Raw genomic sequence first — 14,094 nt, 5'->3', positions numbered from 1 at the left:
AGTATAGACTGAAGTCAGGGAGCCTGATTCTTCCAGCTCCATTTTTCTGTCCCAAGATTGCTCTGGCTATCTGGGGTATTTTGTGTCTCCATACAAATTTTAAGATTTTTTTGTTTCAGTTCTGTGAAAAATGCCACTGGTAAATTGATAGGGATTGCATTGAATCTGTAGATTGCCTTGGGTGGTATGGCCATTTTAACAATATTGATTCTTCCAATCCAAGAACATGGTGTATCTTTCCAACTGTTTGTATCATCTTCACTTTCTTTCATCAGTGTCTTATAGCTTCAGAGTACAGATCTTTTGCCTACTTAGACAGGGATATTCTTAGGTATTTTATTCTTTTTGCTACAATGGTAAATGGGATTGTTTCTTTAATTTCTTTTTCTGATCTTTTGTTGTTAGTGTATAGAAATGCAACAGATTTATGTGTATTAATTTTGTATCCTGTAACTTTACCTAATTCAGTAATGAGTTCTATTAGTTTTCTGGTAGCATCTTTAGGATTTTTTATGTATAGTATCATGTCATCTGCAGACACTGACAGTTTTCCTTCTTCTTTTCCAATTTGGATTCATTTTTTTATCCTTCTCTGATTGCCATAGCTAGGGACTTCCAAAACTATGTTGAATAAAAGTGGCGAGAGTGGACATCCTTGTCTTGTTCCTCATCCTTTCCCCATTGAGTATGATGCTAGCTCTAGGTTTATCATATGTGGCCTTTATTACGTTGAGGGATGTTCCCTCTATACCCAGTTTCTGGAGAGTTTTTATCATAAATGGGTGTTGAATTTTGTCAAAAGCTTTTCCTGCATCTATTGAGATGATCACATGGGTTTTTGGTGTTTTTTTTTTTTTAATTTTATTTTATTTATTTATTTTTATACAGCAGGTTCTTATTAGTCATCCATTTTATACACATCAATGTATACATGTAAATCTCAATCTCCCAATTCATCGCACCACCACCACCACCACCCCTGGTGCTTTCCCCCGCTTGGTGTCCATACGTTTGCTCTCTACATTTGTGTCTCTATTTCTGCCCTGTAAACCGGTTCATCTGTACCATTTTTCTAGGTTCCACATATATGCATTAATATACAATATTTGTTTTTCTCTTTCTGACTAACTTCACTCTGTATGAGAGTCTCTAGATTCATCCACATCTCTACAAATGACCTAATTTCATTCCTTTGTATGGCTGAGTAATATTCCATTGTATATATGTACCACATCTTCTTTATCCATTCGTCTGTCGATGGGCATTTAGGTTGCATCCATGACCTGGCTGTTGTAAATAGTGCACAAAAGAACATTGGGGTGCATGTGTCTTGTTCAATTATGGTTTTCTCTGGGTATATGCCCAATAGTGGGATGGCTGGGTCATATGGTAATTCTATTTTTAGTTTTGTAAGGAACCTCCATACTGTTCTCCATAGTGGCTGTATCAATTTACATTCCCACCAACAGTGCAAGAGGGTTCCGTTTTCTCCACACCCTCTCCAGCATTTGTTGTTTGTAGATTTTTTGATGATGCCCACTCTAACTGGTGTGAGGTGATACCTCATTGTAGTTTTGATTTGCATTTCTCTAATAATTAGTGATGTTGAGCAGCTTTTCATATGCTTCTTGGTCATCTGTATGTCCTCTTTGGAGAAATGTCTATTTCGGTCTTCTGCCCATTTTTTGATTGGGTTGTTGGTTTTTTTTAATATTGAGCTGCATGAGCTGTTTATATATTTTGGAGATTAATCCTTTGTCTGTTGACTCATTTGCAAATGTTTGCTCCCATTCTGAGGCTTCTCTTTTCACCTTGTTTGTAGTTTGCTTTGCAAAAGCTTTGAAGTTTCATTAGGTCCCATTTGTTTATTTTTGTTTTTATTTCCGTTACTCTAGTAGGTGGATCAAAAAGGATCTTGCTGTGATTTATGTCAAAGAGTGTTCTTCCTATGTTTTCCTCTAAGAGTTTTATAATGTCTGGTCTTACATTTAGGTCTCTAATACATTTTGAGTTTATTTTTGTGTATGGTGTTAGGGTGTGTTCTAATTTCATTCTTTTACATGTAGCTGTCCAGTTTTCCCAGCAGTGCTTATTGAAGAGACTGTCTTTTCTCCATTGTATATCCTTGCCTCCTTTGTCATAGATTAGTTTACCATAGGTGCGTGGGTTTATCTCTGGGCTTTCTATCCTGTTCCATTGATCTATATTTCTGTTTTTGTGCCAGTACCATATTGTCCTGATTAGTGTACCTTTGTAGTATAGTCTGAAGTAAGGGAGTCTGATTCCTCCAGCTCTGGTTTTTTCCCTCAAGACTGCTTTGGCTATTCGGGGGCTTTTGTGTCTCCATACAAATTTTAAGATTTTTTGTTCTAGTTCTGTAAAAAAATACCACTGGTAATTTGATGGGGATTGCCTTGAATATGTAGATTGCTTTGGGTAGTAGAGTCATTTTCACAATGTTGATTATTCCAATCCAGCAACATGGTATATCTCTCCATCTGTTGGTTTCATCTTTAAATTCTTTCACAGTGTCTTATAGTTCTGTGCATACAGGTCTTTTGTCTCCCTAGGTAGGTTTATTCCTAGGTATTTATTCTTTTTCTTGCAGTGGTAAATGGGACTGTTTCCTTCACTTCTTTCAGATTTTTCATCATTAGTGTATAGGAATGCAAGAGATTTCTGTGCATTAATTTTGTATCCTGCTACTTTACCAAACTCATTGATTAGCTCTAGTAGTTTTCTGGTGGCATCTTTAGTATTCTCTATGTATAGTATCATGTCATCTGCAAACAGTGACCGTTTTGCTTCTTCTTTTCCAATTTGTATTCCTTTTATTTCTTTTTCTTCTCTGATTGCATGGCTAGGACTTCCAAAACTATGTTGAATAATAGTGGCGAGAGTGGACATCCTTCTCTTGTTTCTGATCTTAGAGGAAATGCTTTCAGTTTTTCACCATTGAGAATGATGTTTGCTGTGGGTTTGTCATATATGGCCTTTATTATGTTGAGGGAGGTTCCCTATGTGCCCACTTTCCGGAGAGTTTTTATCATAAATGGGTATCAAATTTTGTCTAAAGCTTTTTCTGCATGTATTGAGATGATCATATGGTTTTCCTCCTTCAATTTTGTAATATGGTGTACCACATCGATTGATTTGTGTATATTGAAGAATCCTTGCATCCCTGGGATAAATCCCACTTGATGATGGTATATGATCCTTTTAATGTGTTGTTGGATTCTGTTTGCTAGTATTTTGTTGAGGATTTTTGCATCTGTATTCATCAGTGATATTGGTCTATAATTTTCTTTTTTTGTAGTGTCTTTGTCTGGTTTTGGTATCAGGGTGATGGTGGCCTCATAGAATGAGTTTGGGAGTATTCCTTCCTCTGCAATTTTCTGGAAGAGTTTGAGAAGGATGGGTGTTAGCTCTTCTCTAAATGTTCGATAGAATTCACCTGTGAAGCCATGTGGACCAGAAGTTTTGTTTGTTGCAAGATTCTTAATCACAGTTTCAATTTCATTACTTGTGATTGGTCTGTTCATATTTTCTATTTCTTCCTGGGTCAGTCTTGGAAGGTTATACCTTTCTAAGAATTTGTCCATTTCTTCCAAATTGTCCATTTTATTGGCATAGAGTTGCTGTAGTAGTCTCTTAGGATGCTTTGTATTTCTGTGGTGTCTGTTGTAACTACTCCTCTTTCATTTGTATTTTATTAATTGAGTCCTCTCCCTCTTTTTTTTGATGAGTCTGGCTAATAGTTTATCAACTTTGTTTATCTTCTCAAAGAACCAGCTTTTAGTTTCATTGATCTTTGCCACTGTTTTCTTCGTTTCTATTTCATTTATTTCTGCTCTGATCTTTATGATTTCTTTCCTTCTGCTAACTTTGGGTTTTGTTTCTTCTTCTTTCTCTAGTTCTTTAGGTGTAAGGTTAGATTGTTTATTTGAGATTTTTCTCGTTTCTTGATGTAGGCTTGTATTGCTATAAACTTCCCTCTTAGACTGCCTTTGCTGCATCCCATAGGTTTTGGATCATTGTGTTTTCACTGTCATTTATCCCTAGGTATTTCTTTATTTCCTCTGATTTCTTCAGTGATCTCTTGGTTATTTAGTAACATACTGTTCAGCCTCCATGTGTTTGTGTTTTTTACATTTTTTCCCAGTAATTGATTTCTAATCTCATAGCATTGTGGTCAGAAAAGATGCTTGATATGATTTCAATTTTCTTAAATTTACTGAAGCTTAATTTGTGACCCAAGATGTGATCTATCCTGGAGAATGTTCCATGTGCACTAGAGAAGAAAGTGTAATCTGCTGTTTTTGGATGGAATGTCCTATAAATATCAATTAAATCTATCTGGTCTGTTGTGTCATTTAAAGCTTGTGTTTCCTTGTTAATTTTCTGTTTGGATGATCTGTCCATTTGTGTAAGTGAGGTGTTAGGAGTCCCCCACTATTACTGTCTTACTGTCGATTTCCTCTTTTATAGCTCTTAGCAGTTGCCTTATGTATTGAGGTGCTCCTATGTTGGGTGCATATATATTTAGAATTGTTATATCTTCTTCTTGGATTGATCCCTTGATCATTATGTAGTGTCCTTCCTTGTCTCTTGTAACATTCTTTCTTTTAAAGTCTATTTTATCTGATATGAGTATTGCTACTCCAGCTTTCTTTGGATTTCCATTTGCATGGAATATCTTTTTCCATCCCCTCACTCTCAGTCTGTATGTGTCCCTAGGTCTGAAGTGGGTCTCTTGAAGACAGCATACATATTGGTCTTGTTTTTGTATCCATTCAGCAAGCCTGTGTCTTTTGGTTGGAGCATTTAATCCATTCACGTTTAAAGTAATTATCGATATGTATGTTCCTATGACCATTTTCTTAATTGTTTTGGGTTTGTTTTTGTAGGTCCTTTTCTTCTCTTGTGTTTCCCACTTAGAGAAGTTCCTTTAGCATTTGTTGTAGAGCTGGTTTGGTGGTGCTGAATTCTCTTAGCTTTTGCTTGTCTGTAAAGCTTTTGACTTCTCCATCAAATCTGAATGAGATTCTTGCCAGGTAGAGTACTCTTGGTTGTAGGTTCTTCCCTTTCATCACTTTAAGTATATCATGCCACTCCCTTCTGGCTTGTAGAGCTTTTGCTGAGAAATCAGCTCTTAACCTTATGGGAGTTCCTTTGTATGTTATTTGTCATTTTTCTCTTGCTGCTTTCAATAATTTTTCTTTGCCTTTAATTTTTGCCAATTTGATTACTATGTGTCTTGGCGTGTTTCTCCTTGGTTTTATCCTGTATGGGACTCTCTGCACTTCCTGGACTTGGGTGGCTATTTCCTTTTCCATGTTAGGGAAATTTTCAACTATAATCTCTTCAAATATTTTCTCAGGTCCTTTCTCTCTCTTCTCCTTCTGGGACCCCTATAATGCGAATGTTGTTGTGTTTAATGTTGTCCCAGAGGTCTCTTAAGCTGTCTTCATTTCTTTTCATTCTTTTATCTTTATTCTGTTCTGCAGCAGTGTATTCCACCATTCTGTCTTCCAGGTCACTTACCCGTTCTTCTGCCTCAGTTATTCTGCTGTTGATTCCTTCTAGTGTATTTTTCATTTCAGTTCTTGTGTTGTTCATCTCCGTTTCTTTGTTCTTTAATTCTTCTAGATCTTTGTTAACCATTTCTTGCATCTTCTCAATCTTTGCCTCCATTCTTTTTCCGAGGTCCTGAATCATCTTCACTATCATTATTCTGATTTCTTTTTCTGGAAGGTTGCCTATCTCCACTTCATTAAGTTGTCTTTCTGGGGTTTTATCTTGTTCCTTCATCTGGTACATAGCCCTCTGCCTTTTCATCTTGTCTGTCTTCCTGTGAATGTGGTTTTTGTTCCACAGGCTGCAGGATTGTAGTTCTTGCTTCTCCTGTCTGCCCTCTGGTGGATGAGGCTGTCTAAGAGGCTTGTGCAAGTTTCCTGATGGGAGGGACTGGTGGTGGGTACAGCTGGCTTTTGCTTTGGTGGGCAGAGCTCAGTAAAACTTTAATCCACTTGTCTGCTGATGGCTGGGGCTGGGTTCCCTCCCTGTTGGTTGTTTGGCCTGAGGCGACCCAACACTGCAGCCTACCCTGGCTCTTTGGTGGGGCTAATGGCAGACTCTGGGAGGGCTCATGCCAAGGAGTACTTCCCAGAATTTCTGTGCCAGTGTCCTTGTCCTCACAGTAACACACAGCTGCCCCCAACATCTGCAGGAGACCCTCCAACAGTAGCAGGTAGGTCTGTTTCAGTCTCCTATGGGTCACTGCTCCTTCCCGTGGGTCGCGATGAGCACACTACTTTGTGTGTGCCTTCCAAGAGTGGAGTCTCTGTTTCCCCCAGTCCTGTCAAAGTCCTGCAATCAAATCCCACTTGCCTTCAAAGTCTGATTTCTCTAGGAATTCTTCCTCCCATTGCCAGACCCCCAGATTGGGAAGCCTGACGTGGGGCTCAGAACTTTCACTCCAGTGGGTGGACTTCTGTGGTATAAGTGTTCTCCAGTCTGTGAGTCACCCACCCAGCATTTATGGGATTTGATTTTATTGTGTTTGTGCCCCTCCTACCGCCTCATTGTGGCTTCTCCTTTGTCTTCGGATCACGTGGGTTTTATTCTTCAGTTTGTTGATGTTCTGTATCACACTGATTGATTTTCGGATATTGAAAAATTCTTGCATCCCTGGGATAAATCCCACTTGATCATGGTGTGTGATCCTTTTAAAGTATTGTTGAAAACCACCCAATTAAAAAATGAGTGGAAGATCTAAATAGACATTTCACCAAAGGCATACACATGACCAAGAGGCACATGAAAAGATGCTCAACATCACTAATTATTAGAGAAATGCAAATCAAAAACTACAATGAGGTATCACCTCACACCTGACAGAATGGCCATTTTCAAAAAAATGAAACAATAAATGCTGGAAAGGGTGTAGTGAAAGGGAACCCTCCTGCACTGTTGGTGGGAATGTAAATTGATACAACCACTATGGAGAACAGTATGGTGGTTCCTTAAGAAACTGAAAAATTGAACTACCACATGACCCAGCAATCCCACTACTCAGCACATACCCTGAGAAAACCGTAATTCAAAAAGAGACATGTACCACAGTGTTCATTGCAGCTCTATTTACAACAGCCAGGACATGGAAGCAACCTAAATGGCCATCGACAGATGAATGGATAAAGATGTGGCACATGTATACAGTGCAATATTACTCAGCCATAAAAAGAAACGGAATTGAGTTATTTGTAGTGAGGTGGATGGACCTAGAGTCTGTCTTACAGAGTGAAGGAAATCAGAAAGAGAAAAACAAATACCATATGCTAACACATATATATGGAATCTAAAAAAAATGGTACTGATGAACCTAGGGGCAGGGCAGGAATAAAGATGTAGACATAGAAAATGGACTTGAGGACATGAGGGAGGGGGAAGCTGCGGTGAAGTGAGAGTAACATCAACATATATACATTACCAAATGTAAAATAGATAGCTAGTGGGAAGCAACAGCATAGCACAGGGAGATCAGCTTGGTGCTTTGCAATGACGTAGAGGGGTAGGATAGAGAGGGTGGGAGGGAGGTTCAAGAGGGAGGGGATATGGGGATATATGTATGCACATGGCTGATTCACTTTGTTGTACAACAGAAACTAAAATAACATTGTGAAGCAATTATACTCCAATAAAGATGTATTAAAAAAAAAAACTTTAGTTCTGAAAGACTTCCAAAAAAAAAAAGTATTGTTGGATTTAGTTAGCTAGTATTTTGCTGAGTGTTTTTGCGACTGTTCATCAGTGATACTGGCCTGTAATTTTCTTTTTTTGTGGTATCTTTTTCTGGTTTTGGTATCAGGGTGATAGTGGCCTCACAGAATGGGTTGGGAGTGTTCCTTCCTCTGCAATTTTTTGTAATACTTTCAGAAAGATAGGTGTTCTCTGAATGTTTGATAGAATTTACCTGTGAAGTCATCTGGTCCTGGACTTTTGTTTGTTGGGAGTTCTTTAATCACAGTTTCAATTTGAGTACTTGTGATTGGTCTGTTCATATTTTCTATTTCTCCCTGGTTCAGTCTTGGGAGATTGTACCTTTCAAAGAATTTGTCCATTTCTTGTAGGTTGTCCATTTCATTGGCATATATGGTAGTCTTTCATGATCCTTTGTATTTCTGTGGTGTCAGTTGTGACTTCTCCTTTGTCATATCTAATTTTATTGATTTGAGTCCTCTCCCCTTTTTTCTTGATGAGTGTGGCTAAAGGTTTATCAGTTTTGTTTATCTTTTCAAAGAACCAGCTTTTAGTTTCATTGATCTTTTCTGCTTTTTCTTCATCCTCATTTCTGCTCTGATCTTTATGATTTCTTTCCATCTACTAACTTTGGGTTTTGTTTGTTCTTATTTTTCTAGTTGCTTTAGGTGTAAGGTTAGATTATTTATTTGAGATTTTTCTTGTTTCCTGAGGTTAGATTATATTGCAGTAAACTTCCCTCTCAAAACTGCTTTTGCTGAGTCCCATAGGTTTTGGATCGTCACGCTTTTGTTTTCATTTGTCTTTAGGTATTTTTTGATTTCCTCTTTAATTTCTTCAGTGATCCATTGGTTGTTTAGGAGCATATTGTTTAGCCTCCATCTGTTTGTGTTTTTACAGTCTTTTTCTTGTAGTTGATTTCTAATCTCATAGTGTTGTGATCGTAAAAGATGCTTAATATGATTTCAATTTTCTTAAATTTACTCACTTTGTGGCCCAGCATGTGATTAGTCCTGGAGAATGTTCCACGTGCACTTGAGAAGAATTTGTATTCTGCTGCTTTTGGATGGACTGCTCTATAAATATCAATTAAGTCCATCTAGTCTAATGTGTCATTTAAGGCCTGTGTTTCCTTATTGATCTTCTGTCTGGATGATCTGTCCATTGATGAAAGTAGGGTGTTAAAGTCCTCCACTATGTATTACTGTCGATTACTCCTTTTATGGCTGTTAATATTTGCCTTGTATATTGAGGTGCTCCTATGTTGGGTGCATATATATTTACAGTTGTTATATCTTCTTGGATTGATTCCCTTGACCATTATGTAGTGTCCTCCTTTGTCTCTTATAACAGTCTTTATTTTAAAGTCTGATATGAGTATTGCTACTCCAGCTTTCTTTTGATTTCCATTTGTGTGGAATACCTTTTTCCATCCCATCACTTTCAGTCTGTGTGTGTCCCTAGATCTGAAGTGCGTCTCTTGTATACACCATATATACGGGTCTTGTTTTTGTATCCATTTAGCCAGTCTGTGTCTTTTGGTTGGAGCATTTAATCCATTTACATTTAAGGTAATTATCAATATGTATGTTCTTATTGCCATTTTGTTAATTGTTTTTGATTTGTTTTTATAGATGTTTTTTCTTCCCTTCCTCTTTTGTTCTCTTGTGATTTGACGACTAACTTTAGTGTTGTGTTTGGATTCCTTATTCTTTTTTGTGTGTGTATCTGTTGTAGATTTTTGGTTTGCTGTTACCATGAGTTTTTGTTACAGCAGACTATATATAAACAAGATTGTTTTAAGTTGCTGGTCTTTTAATTTCAACTGCATTTCTAATATCCTGCATTATGCTCTCCTCTTCTCATGATTGCTGGGTTTTTTAAGTATTTATTTATTTATTAGCTTGGTTGCTCTGGGTCTTTGTTGGAGCAGTGGGCTCCTTACTTGCAGCTCACAGGATCCTTAGTTGCGGCTTGTGGGCTTCTTAGCTGCAGCACAAGGGCTCCTTAGTTGTGGCATGCAAACTCTTAGTTGCAGCACACATGTGGGATCTAGTTCCCTGACCAGAGATCGAACTCGGCTCCCTGCATTGAGAGCACGGAGTCTTATCCACTGCGCCACCAGGGAAGTCCCCCACGATTGCTGGTTTTGATATATTTGTGTGTGGATGATTCCCTACCTTTACTTTATGTTTGCCTTTACCATTGAGCTTTTCCATTCATAATTTTCTTATTTGTAGTTGTGGCCTTTTCTGCCTAGAGAAGTTCTTTTAGCATTTGTTGCAAAGCTGGTCTGGTGGTGCTGAATTTGAATTCTCTTAGCTTTTTCTTATCTGTAAAGCTTTTGATTTCTCTGTCAAATCTGAATGAGAACCTTGCTGGGTACAGTATTCTTGGTTGTAGGTTCTTCCTTTTCATTACTTTAAATATATCATGCCTCTCCCTTCTGGCCTGCAGAGTTTCTGCTGAGAAATCAGCTGATAACCTTATGGGAGTTCTCTTCTATGTTATTTGTTGCTTTTCTCTTGTTGCTTTTAGTATTTTTTCTTTGTCTTTAATTTTTGTCAATTTGATTATTGTGTGTCTCAGCATGTTCCTCCTTGGGTTTATCCTGCCTGGGACTCTCAGCACTTCCTCTACCTGGGTGGACTGTTTCCTTTCCCATGTTAGGGAAGTTTTCAGCTATTATCTCTTCAAATATTTTCTCAGGTATTTTTTCTCTCTCTTCTCCTTCTGGGACCTCTATAATTCAAATATTGGTACGTTTAATGTTGTCTGAGAGGTCTCTTTGGCTGTCCTCATTTCTTTTCATTTTTTTTTCTTTATTCTGTTCTGCAGCAGTGATTTCCACCATTCTGTCTTCCAGCTCACTTATCCATTCTTCTGCCTCAGTTACTCTGCTAATGATTGCTTCCAGTGAATTTTTCATTTCAGTTTTTGGGTTGTTCATCTCTGTTTGTTCGGTCTTTAGTTCTTCTAGGTCTTTGTTAAACATTTCTTCTGTCTTCTCAATCTGTGCCTCCATTCTTTTTCTGAGATCTTGGATCATCTTTACTATCATTGCTCTAAATTCTTTTTTGGGTAGATTGCCTATCTCCACTTCACTTAGTTGTTCTCTAGGGTTTTATCTTGTTCCTTCATCTGGGACATACTCCTCTGCCATCTCATTTTGTCTAACTTTCTATGATTGTGGTTTCCTTACCGCAGGCTGCAGGGTTGTAGTTCTTCTGCTGTCTGCCCCCTGGTGGATGAGGCTGTCTAAGAGTCTTGTGCAGGCTTCCTGGTGGAAGGGACTGGTTCCTCCCCACTGGTGGGTGCAGCTGGGTCTTGTTTGTCTGTTGGGCAGGGCTGTGTCAAGGGGCATGTTTAGTGGGCAGCTGTACGCTCAGGAAGACTTCAAGCAGCCTGTCTCTTGATGGATGGGGCTGTGTTCCCTCCCTGTTGATTGTTTGGCCTGAGGTGTCCCAGCACTAGAGCCTACAGGCTGTTGAGTGGGTCCAGGTCTTGGAGAGAAAATGGCCACCTCCTCTAGGGCTCACACCAATTAGTACTCCCCAGAACTACTGCCACCAGTGTCTTTGTTGCCGCAGTGAGCCAAAGCTGCCCCCATTGCTGCAGGAGACCCTCCACAGCAGACAGATTTGGCCCAGGCTCTTATGAGGTCACTGCTTTTTTTCCTGGGTCCTGATGCACATGAGACTTTGTGTGCACCCTCCAAGAGTGGAGTCTCTGTTTCCCCCAATCCTGTGGAATTCCTGAGATCAAACCCCGCTGGCCTTCAAAGCCAGATTCTTTAGGGGCTCCTCCTCCTGTTGCCAGACCCACAGGCTGGGGAGCCTGACATGGGGCTCAGAACTTTCACTCCTGTGGGAGAACTTCTGTGGTACAATTATTTTCCAGTTTGTGGGTCGCCCACCCAGCAGGTATGGGATTTGATTTTATTGCAGTTGTGCCCCCTCCTACCATCTCATTGTGGCTTCTTCTTTGTCTTTGGATGTAGAATGTCTTTTCTGATAGATTCCAGTGGTTTGTTTTTTTGTCGATGGTTGTTCATCAGTTAGTTGTGATTTTGCTGTTTCTGTAAGGAGAAGTGAGCTCACATCTTCTACTCCGCCATCTTATCTCTGTCTTTTCTTTCTGTTTATATAAAATTGTTAACAGGTTATCTTTAGTGGTCAAGTTGTGTAGAAACTGTTCATTTTTATATCTGTATTTTCTAATATTTCTTCCAATGAATATGAATAGTTTTCATAATAAATAGAAGAATGGGGAGAAAGAAGACATTTTTTAAATCCTTTGTCCCAATTTTAGAACAGTTAATAAAATTAGATTTTTAAAGGTAAAAAATTAGAATTTTAATAGTTTAAAAAGAATTTTCTACAGTGATATTCATGAAAGCATTTTTATAACTGAAAATGATACAATGATAATACTAATGTCCCAAAATAATTATCCATATGGTAGAATACATAGGAAAAGAAACTAGAAGGATGTTTATCAAACCATTAACCATGGCTGTATCTGCATCAGGTTCATGGGTGTTATTTTTTGGGTGTTTTTCTTCTGTATTTCCCAAAATGTTACAAATGAATACAGGGTACCTTCTTCTTCAGAAAAAAAAATGCTTTTAAAAGTCTAAACTAATATCATCTTGTTATTGTTAACCACATAAATATTACAGGAGAAATGGATTGTCTAAATTTGGTATTAAAATAAAACAGCATTTTCCTTTGTGTATGCATGTGTGTCTTAACAGCATGTTCACTACTTCTCTGTGTGAATAAACTAAAGACAACTACCCTAAAATTTGATTTATCCTATTGTAGGTTGCTTCAGGTGAATGCAATGAAGACACCGAAGTTTACAACATCACCCTTTGTACGGGGGATGAACTCACTCTCATGGGCCAGGCAGAAATCCTTTATGCAAAGACTTTCAAGGAGAAGTCACGACTCAACACCATCTTCAAAAAGATTGGGAAGCTCAATTCCATCAGCAAGCTGGGAAAAGGCAAAATGCCGTGCCTCATTTGCATGAATCACCGGACCAACGAGAGCATCAGCCTCCCATTCCAGTGCAAGGGCAGGTTCAGCACCCGAAGCCCTCTGGAGCTTCAGATGCAGGAGGGCGAGCACACCATCCGCAACATTGTGGAGAAAACCAGACTTCCCGTGAACGTGACCGTGCCCAGCCCTCCACCGAGGAACCCGTATGACCTCCACTTCATCCGTGAGGGGCACCGCTACAAGTTTGTGAACATCCAGACCAAGACAGTGGTGGTTTGCTGTGTGCTGCGGAACAACAAGATCCTCCCCATGCACTTCCCTTTGCACTTGACTGTCCCCAAGTTTAGCCTCCCAGAACACCTGGTGAAGGGGGAAGTATGGCCTGAAACCCTGGTCCATCACTGGCTGGGTATCTGCCAAGAACAGTTCGACATCGATGAGTATTCACGGGCGGTCCGCGATGTGAAGACCGACTGGAATGAGGACTGTAAGAGCCCCAAGAAGGGCCGGTGCACTGGCCACAACCATGTCCCCAATTCCCTTAGCTATGCTCGCGATGAGCTCACCCAGTCCTTCCACCGGCTCTCCGTCTGTGTGTATGGCAACAATCTCCATGGCAACAGTGAGGTGAACCTCCACGGCTGCAGGGACCTGGGGGGAGAGTGGGCCCCCTTTCCTCATGACATCCTGCCCTATCAGGACTCGGGTGATAGTGGGAGCGACTACCTTTTCCCAGAAGCTAGTGAAGAATCAGTGGGCATCACAGGGAAGTCAGAACTTCCTTATGAAGAGCTGTGGCTGGAAGAAGGCAAGCCCAGCCATCCGCCTCTCACTCGCTCCCTGAGTGAGAAGAGCAGATGTGATCAGTTTCGAGGTTCTATCCGGTCCAAATGTGCACCTTCTCCCCTTCCTGTCCCCGGAACTCTGGGAGCAGCAATGAAGTCTTCAGAGATTGCCCTACCTCCACCTCCAGTGCCTCCCAAATCTGAAGCCGTAAGTCCTTTCTGGTTTTGGGTGATGTGCCGGTCCTTCTATCTCTCTGCTCAGTCATCTGCTAATTTATTTTCTTTCTTAAAGAAAACTCCCCAATGGAAGATTATCAGAATGAGCAATTTGCTTAATTTGGAGTGAAATAGAAATATTTGCTGGATTATTTTTACCATTTGGGAGTTAGTTAGAGTTTTACTCTACATTTGATGAGAAATTCTTGGAGAGTTTTTATTAGGAGAGGTTTAAACATGCTGCCTAGAGAACGGATAACAGCGAGGGGAGAGCAGAAGGCGGAGACCAGATAAGAGGGATGAATATGGTAACAGGTATGAAATGA

The 14,094-nt window shown here is 39.6% G+C and overlaps 1 protein-coding gene across 5 annotated transcripts in view; it reads left to right on the top strand.

Moving 5' to 3' along the window:
- GAREM1 (GRB2 associated regulator of MAPK1 subtype 1) overlaps positions 1 to 14,094 on the top strand; it is a 209,513-nt gene that overhangs the window by 169,463 nt on the left and 25,956 nt on the right. For all 5 annotated transcript variants that reach the window (XM_033837656.2, XM_033837654.2, XM_033837655.2 and 2 more), the window contains one exon: positions 12,588 to 13,760. In XM_033837656.2, coding sequence (XP_033693547.1) covers positions 12,588 to 13,760 — 1,173 coding nt within the window. The remainder of the gene's footprint in view (positions 1 to 12,587; positions 13,761 to 14,094) is intronic.

Source organism: Tursiops truncatus, chromosome 13 (genome assembly GCF_011762595.2).
Source record: "Tursiops truncatus isolate mTurTru1 chromosome 13, mTurTru1.mat.Y, whole genome shotgun sequence".
NCBI lineage: Eukaryota > Metazoa > Chordata > Mammalia > Artiodactyla > Delphinidae > Tursiops > Tursiops truncatus.
The sequence above is the reverse complement of the archived record's forward strand: the minus strand, read 5'-3'. Positions and strand labels throughout refer to the sequence as shown.